Here is a 14,960-nt window from a genome sequence, read left to right as displayed (position 1 = left end):
TAAACAATCATGACCTAGGAAACATGTAAGAGATAAAAGGTAGTCAGAGACATTTGGTATATATTCTTAAAGAGTGTATTTTTAAAGAGAACATGTGTATATGTGCGTATAGGTGTTCTTCCATACAAACACTATGTCTTTTCATTAAAATATTAGTAATTGTTACTGCAAAAGTAATAAGGTTGAGGTGATTTTTTTCCCACTTTTGTTTAATGTATTTCCAAATCATCTATAAAGCTAAACATGTACTACATTCAGGGACCAAAAACTGCTTAAAAAATCTCCAAAAAAAAAAAAATTCTTTCAAAAAGATTTGAGTTCTTTGAAATATCAAATTTCCTAATACTATTTTTTAAACTCCGTTATATAAATCACATTTTGGTTTGATGACAACATTAACTAACAGGGGTGACTAACTGAAATGGAAAATTAATGAGGCCTTCAAGTACTCTCAATTACAGCATAACACTCAACCACAAATTCATAAATTGGAGACAGAATACAAAAGCTACCATTTATATGAGATATTAGACAACATGTTACACTGCCAAAAATTCTTAAGAATAGAACCATCCTTAACAAAACTAGTATTTCACTACAATAGAAGTCACTCAATAGGCAAAATTACAATCTTAGAAATTAACAAAAATCTCACCTACCTAATTAGAATACTAATAAAGCAGATTAGAAAGTCATTTGTCCAGGAATAGCACTATGAACAAAAATACACCAACTAGCCTCTGTGTCTTTCAGGAAGAAGTTGAGGATAAGAAACAAATGCATTAAAAAAAAAAAATTCAGCTTAACAATTTCATCATGAAGTTGGGTTAAGGGCTATACAGTGGAGCTTAAAACATGCACCAGAGATAATCACACTAATTAATGGCTCTTTTAAGCAAAGTGAACAGACAAGAATATTTCAAAAATGCATAAAACCACATTAATTCTGTCACCAACCTAGCCACATTTACCTGGATGTTTACAATAGTTCCAAATTTGCTGAAGTGTTCATTGAGCTTGGTAATGTTGTTCAATTCCTGAGGGATTTTCTTGACTTCTAATTTGGTGTTTGTATACTGATTCTTTCTCAAGAATCCTGGTTTACTCTGACTGTTATTCCCTTGCCTGAAAAGAATATTAACAGATCCTGATTAATTCCCCCACCTTATGCCTAGCCACGGAAAAGGTCAACAAATAATTCAAGTTTATATGTATTAAAGCATCATCTGGAAGACATTCTTATATTCCTGGGAAATTAGTTAACATTCTTCAGCAGCAATTACTAAATAATTCTCGTATCTTCCTCGTTACATAGGGGCTCGAGAGGTAGAGAGGTAGAGAGAAAGAAAGAAAACTGAATGGCAAAAGATCATAAAATGAAAGAGGCCCAAATGAGATTTAAAATTATATACTAAAAAGATCCACCACAATTACCAAGGAGTCTAACATTAAAGCAAGGAAAGAACATCATTTTTTTATGAAGTGTTTTTCAGCTTCCGCAAAAATACCTAAGTTTTTCTTCTTTTCTATTCACTTTCAGTGTCTCGATAATTAATACCGGGCTAGACCTATTTGTAGCAAATATAAATTACTAGTATCTATTATTAATATTCTGTTAGCTCTTCCATTTTTAAGATGTTCTAATGATGTCTCTGGGAACCCTAACTTTTGAGACACATAGTTTGAAACTCATTAATGACAACTCTTAATTTTATGAATTTACTAATGCACACAAAAATAACAAAAACACCAAGTAGATGTTACTAAGTAGCAAATTATCTTACTTTCCAAGCCAAGGTTTCTTTGTGAGCGGCCCTTCCAAACCACTTATAGCTCTTTTTCGGCTATCTGGTTCAAGAACTACTCTGGTTATGTTGCTATTAATTGAAACAGGAACTGGTGGTTCAGTTTGGATGACAATGTTAGCAGCTGTTGGAAAGAAAAATTAACATTATTAACAATGCACAGTATTTGGGGGAATTTCAAATGATTAAAATATTTAGCTTAAAAGCTAAAAAAGCAAAGTGAATAGCACCCAACTACCGTTTCCTTTTCAGAAATGCTTAACAGAAAAAATTATCAATGGCCTCCTTTTTTCTCCTCTGTTAAAAATACAATATCCAAGTTTAAAAAGTCATTGGCAACTCCAATGTAAAAACTGATTCAGTCCTCCTCTCTCTGCCTGTCTGTCTGTCTACTTGTGATCTCTGTCAAATAAATAAATAAAATATTTTTAAAAAGCGGGGGGGGGGGGGGGGGGTGCCTGGGTGGCTCAGTTAAAGTTAAAGCCTCTGCCTTCGGTTCAGGTCATGATCTCAGGGTCCTGAGATCGAGCCCCGCATTGGGCTCTCTGCTCAGCGGGGAGCCTGCTTCCTCCTCTCTCTGCCTGCCTCTCTGCCTACTTATGATCTCTCTCTGTCAAATAAATAAATAAAATATTTTAAATAAATAAATTAAATCAAAAACTGATTCGGGCAAGGATCCTTAAAGAATGCAAAAAAAAATAACTTTTTTAAAACTCCAGTAGAAAATTGTTAGAGAACAAGATTTTTTAGAAATTTTTTTTAAAGAATTTATTTATTTGAGAGAAAGAGAGAAGGCACGTGTGAGAGAGAGAAAGAGAGAGTGCGCACATGTGCATGGAGCACAAGCAAGGGGGACAGAGGAGAGGGAGAAGCAGACTCCCAGCCACCTGGGTGAACAGGGAGCTGGATGTGGGCCTGGATCTCAGGACCCTGGGATCATGACCTGAGCTGAAGGCAGACACTTAATGACTGAGCCACTAAGCAGCCCCTGGAAGCACATCATTTAGAAGAAAGAATACAAGCTTTGGAGTCAAAGACCTGAATTTGAATTCCAGCAGAACTGACTGAGCCACTCAGGTACCCCGAGAGCAAGATATTTATGTGGTGCCAAAGTACCACTCCACAAATGATTACACTACAAAGGACAGATCTAATACTTATCACCTCGGGCAAGCAATCAAAGAACTTAGCACCATAAATAGAGTGAAATTATTTGTATTCTTATGTGATTTAACAAAACCTTGAACCACTCAGGATTATTACTATGGAATTACGATTCTCTTAAGTATAGCAACGAGACTATGCTTATATAGGACCACACCTTACTCTTGGATGTAAAATAAAGGATCCAAAGTGCTCAATCTCTACAATATACTTTCAAGTAGTTGAAGGAAAAAAAGTGAAGGGAGAAAGGAAGAAGAAAGAGAAGAATGTGCATGTATACAAGCAAGCATTCACACCCAAAGGTGACTACACATAACAAATGGTGAACCTAAGCGAAGGTATTCGGGTGTTTATTGCATTTCTTTATTTTTTTATAGGTTTAAAAGTTCTCAAACTCAAAAGCTGGGAGGAAAATCCAAAGCCAATACTATAAACTGGTATATTTCATTAACAACATTTACAACTAAAATACTTGGATTTTTTTGTATTTACTTGACAGAGAGACACAGCGAGAGAGGGAACACAAGCAGGGGGAGTGGGAAATAAAGAAGCAGGCTTCCCACCAAGCAGGAAGCCTGATGCAGGGCTTGATCCCAGGACCCCGGGATCATGACCTGAGCCGAAGGAAGACACTTAACAACTTAGCCACCCAGGCGTCCCACGACTAAAATACTTAGAGAAAGTGAACTTACAATGGCCTATCTGTGGACAGGAAGAGGTGTGTTGAATAAAAAATTAAGTAACACAAATCTACGCCTGATATAGTCTCAATATTCTCCTTAACTTTCGTAACTCCACCAAGGTAAAACACAGCAAAGAGTAACATGTAGGGCTAGAAGTTAGGGTAAGAATGAGGGGTGGGGGTAGTATATTCCATTTCACTGTGTGACGGGGAAATTGTGATGCAAGTTCATTCATTTAACATTTATTTCTTCAGCAGTTGCTAGAGCTCCAACAATTATATTAGACCTTATGTGTAAATCAGTGAATAAAGTAACTATGGTCTCTGCCCTGTTATAGCCTTTGTTTTTAGAAGCCTAATGGAGAAGATAGCAATTGTGATGGCATAAAGCATTCTAGAATTTGAGATGCCGTTATATTTTCCCTAGAACACTTAGGATTACCTCTTAACATTGCTCAGTGCTTTTCTTTACTGAAGTATTTTATAAGGAAAGAGATATATAGCTAGAATTTTGGTGACTTGCCAACATGACAAACCAAGCCTGTTGTAAAAAAACCACAAGACTTCTATCTGAGTGAGATTATCCATGAATTACTATACATGAATGTGCACAAAGACCACACTACTGGCAAAAGGAAAACATGAATTTCTGAGGATATGATCTTCCCACTAACTTCAAATAATTTGGTAATAATTTATGCATTATAGTACAGAAGGTAAAAGCACATTCTTCATTAGATATGCCTGGGTTCAAGTTCCAGTTCTGTCATTAATTGCTGTGTAACCTCGGGCAAGATCTTTAACCTCTCTAAGCCTCAATGTCTTTATCTATAAAAAGAGAATAAATATAGTACCATTTTTCAAGGAGTTATAGGAAAGGAATAAAAGACATTCATACATATAAAAGCATTTGGCTTCATCTTGACACAAAACTGTTAGTCTGCAGTAGTAACACTGATATTAATGCACTAAAGAAAAGTTAATAAAAGCAAGATAGGAAAGAAGGTAAGAACAGGAAAAAGGATACCCATATAATTAAAACAGAAAAATACTATTAGGATGGCCCATGGCCAGTCATTCAAATTCAAATTAAATATTACAAATCAAACTATACAAGTAAGAAGAACTGGAATGTCATTAAACTTTCTAGCCTTCCCTTTTTGAGGGAAGGAGAAAGGATGACATCAACACATATTTAAGGTAAATACTTGCATTTATCTTTATTTTATTTTTTTGCATTTAGTCTTTAAAAGTTTGCAACTATTCTTTGCAAAGGTCCAGACATAGGGTTGTAATCATAAATACTAAAAAACATCAAATGATAATTTTACTGCAGTGTTTCAGATTCTCAGTTATTAGTGTGAAGCACAGCTCATAGGATACAAAGTAGGCCTTTAAGTGATCAGTTCTTTGAGGGCAAGGGACCATGTCATTTCATCTTTCTTTACCTAATATTTAACACAGTGCCCAGTAAACAGCTAAACCAGCCTAAAGATCTACAAAAATAGAATTAAGAAATATGAGTATTACTCTTATTTTAAAATAAATATATTCTAATTATAGCTTTAAAATAAAATTTGGAGATACAGTTATTCAAACACATTTATCTGATATAATTACATAGCACTCTTCAAAAAGACAATATATACGTAACTCCGGACTTTAGTGAGGTCGGAATGCTATACTGAACTCCTGTGTAACAACAGCATCAAAGTAAATATGAGGCAGTCTCACCTCTTGGATTTGCATCCATATCTCCAGATGTTAGGCCAATCAGGTTTGGGCGCTGTGTCTGTGTTCTCGAAAAGAACTGTCTGTACTGAGATCTACCAGAACTGGTAATACTAGGAGCTTCTGGATTATAACCATCTGGTTCATACGTATCTGTGGGAAAACAAAACAACAAAACACGTAACAAATCAGAGAGAAGTTAATTTCTCATTAATAAAATAAACAACTGCAAAAAATATTTTTCTTCAACAAATATATTGACCTATACATACATATCTGAATTACAGTAAATAGATAAACCTGTTAGAAGTGAAAGAACTGAAAATGCTCCTGTCCCAAAACACAGATACACAGATCCATTCCTGACTATGTAGAGAGTTCCATTTATTTACCTATTCATTTTTATCCTCTATATCCATCACCTAATCCTAACATCAATGAACATTTTTAAGAGAAGCATGCACATATATAAACACCACATATAAAGGACTGGTTGGGTTTCCTCAGTTATCATGCCTCACCAATTTCTAGGTACTCTTTTAATTAGGGGTAAAAAAACAATCTGCTTATTTGGTTATCTACACTTTAAAATGCAGATACAATAGCTGGTTTCATACACAGAACATTTCAAATGCTTTCTTTCAAACAGCTAAATAAGTAAGATGAATTTTGTATGTCTAAAAGTAATCACGATTCTACTCCCTACCACCACACATCAATGCCACCTTTATCATGTTCCCTTTGTTTTCTCTAAAACTAAATACTTAATTTTTACAATTCTAATGCTAAATATTTTGTTAGTGTTAAAGAAATTCTGCGTGTTAATCTCTAAACAGTATACATCTTCTTTATCCTACATAAAATCAAAGAACAGTTAAGATTAAGTGAAGACATTGGTTTTCCCTACTGTTCTTTAGAAGTTCCTGCACCTTTTTAAAAATTTTCTTAGTGGAAAAATTCTCTATGACATTCATAGGAAGTTTCAGCTACAAGGTAAGAGACACTCAGATCCTTATTAATGGCCAATCAGTTCCATGATTCAAAGCAGAAGATCGGCAAATTATTACAAAAAAACGTTTTCAGTTACCATTTGGTAGTCTTGACAGAAGATTTCCTATAGTTAAATCTCCTACAGCTGCAGAGAGTTTTAAAGAAGTTACATAATCAAATGACCTTGTTCTCTAATTCCTGAGAATATACAGAACTCCTAGAAACTTCAAAGTCCTTAAGTTAATTACGATGAATGGAGATCCAAAGGCAAAAGGAGAAATGTTAAAAACCTCATGAGACACCCACGAAGCACTCCACATAGGTCTTCAACATGTACATGTAAGTAGGAGGGAAGAGTTTTCAAGAAATCACTATGTTATACACAGCCAGTCCATACATGGAGCAGAGTGGGGGGAAAAGATGTTCACCCTTGATCACCAAGAAATCAGATATTTGTTTTTAAAAAAATTAACTGAGTTTTTCTTGAAATATAAAACTGATTAGAAAACATTCAACTAGATATCCTCTTCCTATTTATTGGATTAAAATTTAGTTCAAAGAATTAGCATGACTTTTGTTCCTGAGGCACTAAAACTCAATATAGAGGACACCAGAGGTAACAGACACACAGGAGGCCTCATCATCTAGCAACCACTAGGGACAAATCAAAGAAGCAAAGAAAAAGGAAAGAAAACAACCTAAGAGGTTTAATAGGAATCGGTGACAGTAGATCAGTAGGCCAGTCACCACTTAGGCTGGCAAGCTGTGGTACAAAAGATCAAAAAGATGGATGGCCATTTGTAGCAAAGCTTACCTGGGACCAGAGGGGTGGGGCTGGAGACTGAGGTATGGTACCCAATGGAGGATCCCATGAGGTTTCGAGGTGGCACCAAACGAGCTGCCAACAGAGGAGGCGGTGTCCCCAACTGAAGTCGCTCAGATGCAGCAGCACCATGTTCACGAGAGTACATGGGCTGTCCTACAGAGGAAAGAATAGGAGGGCAGCTGGGAATGAGAGTCACAAGCTTCTCAGGTAATGCCATACTTCCTGAGACCTCAGCCAAGAACAGAGAAAGTACATCCATGGGAATGGCAGTCAAGAAAGGTATTACTGAGATTCTTCCTAACTCAAGAAAAAGACATACAACTGGGCTGGGATGCACTGAGGTATAAAGAGCAAGAATCAGATAGTATGACTGCATAATCTCCATCTTTTGTAATCTAAAGTGAAAAACTATGTGCTAACCATACCCAAAACTAAACAGTCAACCATATCACACTATCAGACAAAGGTGCCCTGAAACCCTGAGACGGTAGAGACTTGTATCCAATAAAACATGTAGTTGTGAAGACTGTCATACCCATTAAAAACAAAAACTCTTCTTCTCAAACTCACATAATTTCAGGTTCACACAAAACATACTCCCATTTCTGACAGCAGAAAAAAGATCAAAAAAGAAATTAAACACACACACACATATACACCAGAACATACCCTCACAGAGAATAAGAAACATTCAAAAGAGAAAAACTAAACAAGATAGTGAAAACTTGTTACCCCTTAGCAGATGGATAATAAGTACAGTCAAAGAAAAAAGGACAAAACCCCAGATACACAGACCAATCAGTGTATTTATGAAATTACCTCAGATATTAGGAATCACTTTTTGAAAGAAAAGACATTTAGTGCTCACATTTATTAATGGAAGAATGTCTGACAAAATGAAGTCAAATTTGATACAACAGGATTTAAAAAGAAGTATCAAGGAGCAGTTTTTTCATCAGTCACTTACTACTATTATTCTACTGATTACCCCAAGAGACCTATTTACAATTATTACTCAGTACTTTATACTTAAAGTCATACACTCACAATGTGGCAAAAGATAAAACGAATTTAGAAGTTTTTTTACACCCAATCAATGTCCTTAAAAGTTATAAATTTCCAAAAGATTTAAGATTTTATTTATTTATTTGATAGAGAGAGATCACAAGTAGGCAAAGAGGCAGGCAGAGAGAGTGAGAGTGAAGCAGACTCCCTGCTGAGCAGAGAGCCCGATGCGGGGCTCGATCCCAGGACCCTGGGATCATGACCTCAGCCGAAGGCAGCGGCTTAACCCACTGAGCCACCTAGGTGCCCCTCCAAAAGATTTTTAATAAACTTTAACAGAACAAGCCACAAAGCAACTACCTGATTTCATAGGAAATGTAGAAGGGAAACAGAGGTACTAAATTTTACCATCCTTCTACATGCGAAGCAAAGGTACAAGTGACAAATCATACTGTATAGCAGACACAAAACTGCACTTAGCACCAATTCTTTCAATATTTATCTTTAAAAAAGTCTCTTTCAATCATTATGTTAAAAAACAATCTAATAGATCAAGCATCTAATAACAGTTGTAAGAATGACCTATTGGCAGAATTTCTTACAGAATTAAGGAGTATACTAAAGAGAAAAATGGGGAAGTGCATTCTCAGTCCATATGAGAACTAAAAGTCAAAGGCTAATTTGCACAATGTCCTTTCAACATGCATGACAGCATGAATTTCATTTCAGGAAGAAGGCTATTTATTCAAATGAAGCCTGACGTTCTTCAACAACACTACTGAAATCTCTAAATACTATTTAAAAACAAAAAGCTTCCTTAGATAAAAAAGCTGATTCTAGGGGTGCCTGGGTGGCTCAGTGGGTTGGGCCGCGGCCTTCGGCTCGGGTCATGATCTCAGGGTCCTGGGATCGAGTCCCGCGTCGGGCTCTCTGCTCAGCAGGGAGCCTGCTTCCTTCCCTCTCTCTCTGCCTGCCTCTCAGTGTACTTGTAATTTCTCTCTGTCAAATAAATAAATAAAATCTTTAAAAAAAAAAAAAAAAAAAAGCTGATTCTAAGTTTGGCCAGAAAATTAAGATGAACCTGGTATACTGTCATATATATATACATTGTGCTTCCAGAAGCAAGAAAACTATCTAACACTAGGTGTATCAAAAAACAAAATCTGCAGGAGCCAACATGAAGAGGCTCCCATGGTCAAAGATAAAACAATGTGAGCACCAAAAAGGATGCAATGGGGTGAAACGTATTAAACATGTTAAAAATCCATGAGTTTGAAAAAAAAAAAAATCCATGAGTTTGGGCTCCTGGGTAGCTCAGTTAGTTGGTTAAGCGACTGCCTTTGGCTCAGGTCATGATCCTTGAGTCCCAGGATGGAGTCCCACATCACTTCCCTGCTTAGCGGGGAGTATGCTTCTCCCTCTGACCGCCCGCTCCCCCATGCTCTCTCTCTCATTCTCTTTCACAGAAATAAAATCTTTTTTAAAAATTACAATTAAAATTTTAAAAATCCATGAGTTCATAATGATTCCTTTTGGAAGATACTAGGAAAGCAGGTCATTATTCTGAAAACTGACAAATGAAAGGAAACAAGTATTTATCCTGTCTTTCCTATAAAAACTGCATTTCAGGTTAACCAAATGGTTAACAATACTGAGTTTCACTTCGTAGAATGCCAGTCAATTAACGTACAAGAAATTACAGAATTAGAATCACACTTTTTAACCCTTAATGAAACAACATATCTAAGCAGTGGTCATAAATGGCTGCTGAAACCATAAGCAACTTTTAAAGTGGAAGAATCAGAATGAAAACACCTGTATACACTGATCAATATTTAAAGCAAATGAAAAAGCTCCACATTATGTACATCATAAAATACTGAAGTAGGAAGTATATCAATAAGTAAACCTAAAGTCTCCAAATTTAGCCCCCCATTTCCAGGAAATATAGAGGCCTGAAGAAATGTGTTAAAATGACACGAGGGGATGCAATATGCCAAGCCCAGAATATGAAAAAATTATTCAGGACAATGATCTGTTTCTTAAATAAATGTCAAGGAAAAACCAAAAAAGAGGTAAGGGAAATTGTTTAAGATTTAAAGACTTAAGAAAGGTATCTTCTAAATGTAATACATAACCTTGTTTGGATGCAGTTTCACATGAATCAGCTATGAAAGGACACCTATCGTACAATTTGGAAATATGAATGCTGACTGGATATTTGACAACAGTAAATATAAATATTTTGGGACTATGAGATAAAGTACTGTGATGGTATATGATTAATCCTTATCTTTGAAAGATACACACTGAAGTTTTTACTGATGAAATATTACATTTGGGGGTGCTTCTAAAATAATCAAGTGAGGGGTGAGTTATAGATGAAGCATGATTAACCTATTATATCAAGGAGTGTTGAAGCCTCTGAGTACCTAAAGACTCCTGCAGTATTTGTTTTCCTTTGGTGTATATCAGAAATTTTCCAAAATAAGCTGTTCTTAAATCAACTAGGTTACAATATCGGTGAAGATGAGCTGGTCACAATTTATATTCATTCAGTTTAGTTCTGATTGGGAAAGAGAATGACTAGATAATTTCAAACTGCAAACATCCCAAGTTTATGCTCCTATCTTAAGTCTTTTGTACATCTTACATGCCTGAGAGCAAAATTTTTACATTCTTAATGTTAACTCTAGTCATGTGATGACAGTCTTTCAGCACACTGAAATTTTAGCTATTCTGTAATTTCCTGATTTTGTCATTAAGAGTATTGCCAGGAGAAAAATCTTAAGTTTTAAACTAAAACCCCAATTCGAGAATAAAAAAGCTACACCTTCCAATTATTGGCCATATTTATCATAGAATCCAAGGTACCTGGCACACCATATAACACTCCTGGGCCTAAATGGTGCCTGGTGCATAGCAGGAACTCAATAAAGAATCATTTAAAGAAAGGATGAAAACTTATTTATTACAAGTATCCCAATGACAAGTATTTTGGATGAAAGTCTGTATGTTGAAATATGGCAGTAAGATACTGAATATAAGAAAACCAAAGTAAAACATATGGGGAGAGAAACCCCAGACAATATTCAGTGACTCTACCAGATATCGATATACTTTTCTAGACATCAAAATCCATGATTCTGCACTGGGAAATGTTCCACAGAATTACATGAGGAATCCCAAGCTTAGTAGGAATATAGTGTTTCAGTAATTTTACATAGTTGGTAACAGGAAAATATATTGTCAGAAACACAAAGATAACTGATAGAAATTTATTTGAAGACTAATAACTACCTTTAACCTAAAAATCAATCTGTAGAATACAAGATATTATACTCTATTACTTTTTCACACACTCCTTAGAGTGAGCTTAGCAATCATAAAATATTTCTACTATGTCTTCTTCAAAGAAACTTAACAGGTTGAATTTAAGGGAATAAAGGAATATACTTGAAAATGGTACTGTGAAAACAAAAAATATACATAGTGAATTGGTTAATTCAAATTTAGGTAAAATATTTTAAGTACTTCAGAGGAAATACCTGATTTTTTTAAAAAGAGTTTGTTTTATTTATTTGACAGAGATCACAAGTAGGCAGAGAGGCAGGCAGAGAGAGAGGGGGAAGCAGGCTCCCCTGTGAGCAGAGAGCCCGATGCAGGGTTTGATCCCAGGACCCCGGGACCATGACCCGAGCCAAAGGCAGAGGCTTTAACCCAGTGAGCCACCCAGGCACCCCATAATAGCTGATTTTAATAGGTGTTGTGATATTGCTCTCTTTCTATAAAATTTCAATTACATCTATTACTTAAGTCCTTTCAGAGTATCTGTGACATTTTTAATTCAAGAAACGACAAAATTTCAGAGTTTTTTCTAAACTATATCCATTTGACGTCACCTTTTAAATAGCATTACCAGGAGCCACTGATATCCTACCCACTTACATGGTGGATATAATTTATTATCTTCAGTTAATAATCAATGGTCCCATTGCAAAACAAGTAATAATTGCAGCCAAAATTATGGTTTTTAATTTTGACAGAATTAGTTCCTTTGTCACCTGTATTTCTAAGCCACTCTGTTCATCTAGTCATAACAGCAAAATATACTGTACTTGGTGTTTTTGTTTTTTTTCTAATAAACACATTTCTTTTCCACTATTAGATTTTTAGCTTCTTGGAAGAGTCATTTCTTATTCATCTGTATATTCCCAGTACCTAGCCTTGAGCAGATTATTTTTACCTCTAAAACTCCAGATTTCATTTTTCTCTGTATATTCGGGTCTATACTGACATATTTTTCAGAAATACCATCTGATACACTCTATTCCACTTATAAACATTTTCTGTGTTATGAATTTTAAAGATAATTTTGATAATAAAATATCCATAATTTAAACTTTCCCAACTTATTAAACTTTGAGAGCTAATACATTGTAAACATAGTTTTTTTACTTCATTTGAAGTCAAGTTCTAAATTTTTTAAAAATTACCAATTATACTATTGAGGAAAGTATACCTGAACAACTTGAAAGATTCAATTTATCTGCAAAGAACGAACTTAAAAAAAAAACTTTTTAAAATCAAGTGAATAGAAAGATACAAAAAAATTTATGAATAACAAACTATATTATAGCCCCCCAAAAAAGTTCTATTTACACTGAGATCAGAAACTATCCCCTACATTTTCAAATTCCTGTATAAATTTTAGAATAAAAATTTAAGTTTTAAAAAAGGAAGAGAAGGGCTGCTGGGTGGCTCAGTCAGTTAAGCATCTGACTCCATTTCAGTTCAGGTACTGATTTCATGCATCTTGAGATCAAGTCCTATATCGGGTTCCACATTCAGTGGGGAGGCTGCTTGAGATTCTTTACCTCTCCCTTTGCCCCTCCTCCCACTCACATGTGCGTACTCTCTCGCTCTAAAATATATAAATCTTTAAAATAAATAAGGAAAAGAGTAGTTTGCATAGTAGGAAGTTTTAAATTGTCTGATACAAATAATTCTGTAACTTTCAAAACATTCAGTTGCCAACCAAATAAGTCTCTTTAAACCGGTGATTCAAACTAAGAGACTATCCTCTAAAGCAGTAATTCACAAATGCTGAAAGGATGTTACCACCTTTTACTGGTCTGAGACAAAAAGAAGGAAAAAATGTAATTAATACTTCATAAAACCAAATATAAAAGGACAGCCTTTTATCTTTTATTTTAATGTAAAAATTTATTTTTTAAATTGAAATGATCTTAGATATTTTCATATACAATTCCCTAACGTGGCAAATAAAAGTTGCTAACTGTACTGCTCCCCCAAATTTTCTTAAAAATGTTTACCAGCATCTAAAACAGAAGTTTGGAACTTATGTTTAAAAGGACTTTACTAATATATCACAAAATATTTTTGCTTCTTAAAAAGAGAAAAATAGGGCGCCTGGGTGGCTCAGTGGGTTGGGCCGCTGCCTTCGGCTCAGGTCATGATCTCAGGGTCCTGGGATCGAGTCCCGCATCGGGCTCTCTGCTCAGCCGGGAGCCTGCTTCCCTCTCTTTCTCTCTGCCTGCCTCTCCATCTACTTGTGATTTCTCTCTGTCAAATAAATAAATAAAATCTTTAAAAAAAAAAAAAAAAAAAAAAGAGAAAAATATTGTTCAAGTAACAAGGAGTTTACCTTTTTTCATCTTGGCTCTCAAGCACGTAGCACAGTGCCTGGCACATAGAAAGCATTCAATAAATATTTGCTCCATTAATAATAATGAAGCTAAGTCACTCAGATGATGACCACTGCCAGATTCTTATTAATTAAAATCAAAATGGAATTTTTAGAGGGAGTCACAATGTTACATTTAACGATATTTTAAAAAATGGTAATTGTCGGACTTTTAAAAAATTTAAAAACAAAATGGAATTTTTATTGTGAATCACAATGCTAAATTTAACAGTAAGAAAATGTGCCATCTGCAACAAACTCTCAGATAAATAATCCATTTTTTGTACTTACAAGTCTAATGGCATTAAGAAATAATGCTAAGAGATTATTTGGGGAGAATAAATGATACAGGATGGATGAATGTTGAAGTTGAGTAACAGGTATATGGGAATGCATTATACATCCTTTTTTATTTTTTTGTTTAAAGTTTCTCTGATTAAAAAATGAGAAAAGGGGTGCTCAGTTGGTTGGGCGACTGCCTTCAGTTCAGGTCAGGGTCTGGTGTCGCAGGATTGAGTCCCACATTGGGCTCCCTATTTAGCAGGGAGTCTGCTTCTCTCCCCCCTGTCGTGCTCTCTCTCTCTCTCTCTCTCATTTTGTCTCTTTCAAATAAACAAATAAAACCTTTTTAAAAAAATAAGAGAAGCAGTGAAACAAACACGTTCTGCGAAAAAACACTACAGTAGTTAGAAGACTGAGATACTAAGACGTGGTTCCTGTTCTAAAGCTCAGCTGAACATAAAATTAACACCCATGAAAAGAAATCTAACAGTAGGCCTGTGTACAATTATATGCCATATATGTAATAAATTCTTTTTAGTCCTGTAGGAGTTTACAACAGAGCAATAATGTTCCCCATGTACTTAGAAGATTTAGGTCTTGAAAGAAGAGAGCAAATTATTAGAATGAAGACAGAAAAATAAAGTTGAGCCACAACAAGGGGGCAAAGACAAGGTATAATTGGCGTAACCAGAGAAGATACATGTGGGAGTTGAGTGAAAAAAGAGATTACCAAAAAGGGCAGGGTAGATCATAGAAAGAGAAACTATA

General features: G+C 35.2%; 1 protein-coding gene across 3 annotated transcripts in view; it reads right to left on the bottom strand.

Moving 5' to 3' along the window:
• Positions 1-14,960, bottom strand: part of RBM27 (RNA binding motif protein 27) — a 78,961-nt gene that overhangs the window by 30,566 nt on the left and 33,435 nt on the right. For all 3 annotated transcript variants that reach the window (XM_059417841.1, XM_059417843.1, XM_059417842.1), the window contains exons 9-12: positions 7,187-7,351; positions 5,386-5,535; positions 1,785-1,929; positions 972-1,125 (exon numbers count right to left, since the gene is read on the bottom strand). In XM_059417841.1, coding sequence (XP_059273824.1) covers positions 972-1,125; positions 1,785-1,929; positions 5,386-5,535; positions 7,187-7,351 — 614 coding nt within the window. The remainder of the gene's footprint in view (positions 1-971; positions 1,126-1,784; positions 1,930-5,385; positions 5,536-7,186; positions 7,352-14,960) is intronic.

This window comes from Mustela nigripes, chromosome 12 (genome assembly GCF_022355385.1).
Source record: "Mustela nigripes isolate SB6536 chromosome 12, MUSNIG.SB6536, whole genome shotgun sequence".
Classification (NCBI taxonomy): domain Eukaryota; kingdom Metazoa; phylum Chordata; class Mammalia; order Carnivora; family Mustelidae; genus Mustela; species Mustela nigripes.
Note: the sequence above shows the minus strand (reverse complement) of the source record. Positions and strands in the feature narration are given on the sequence as shown.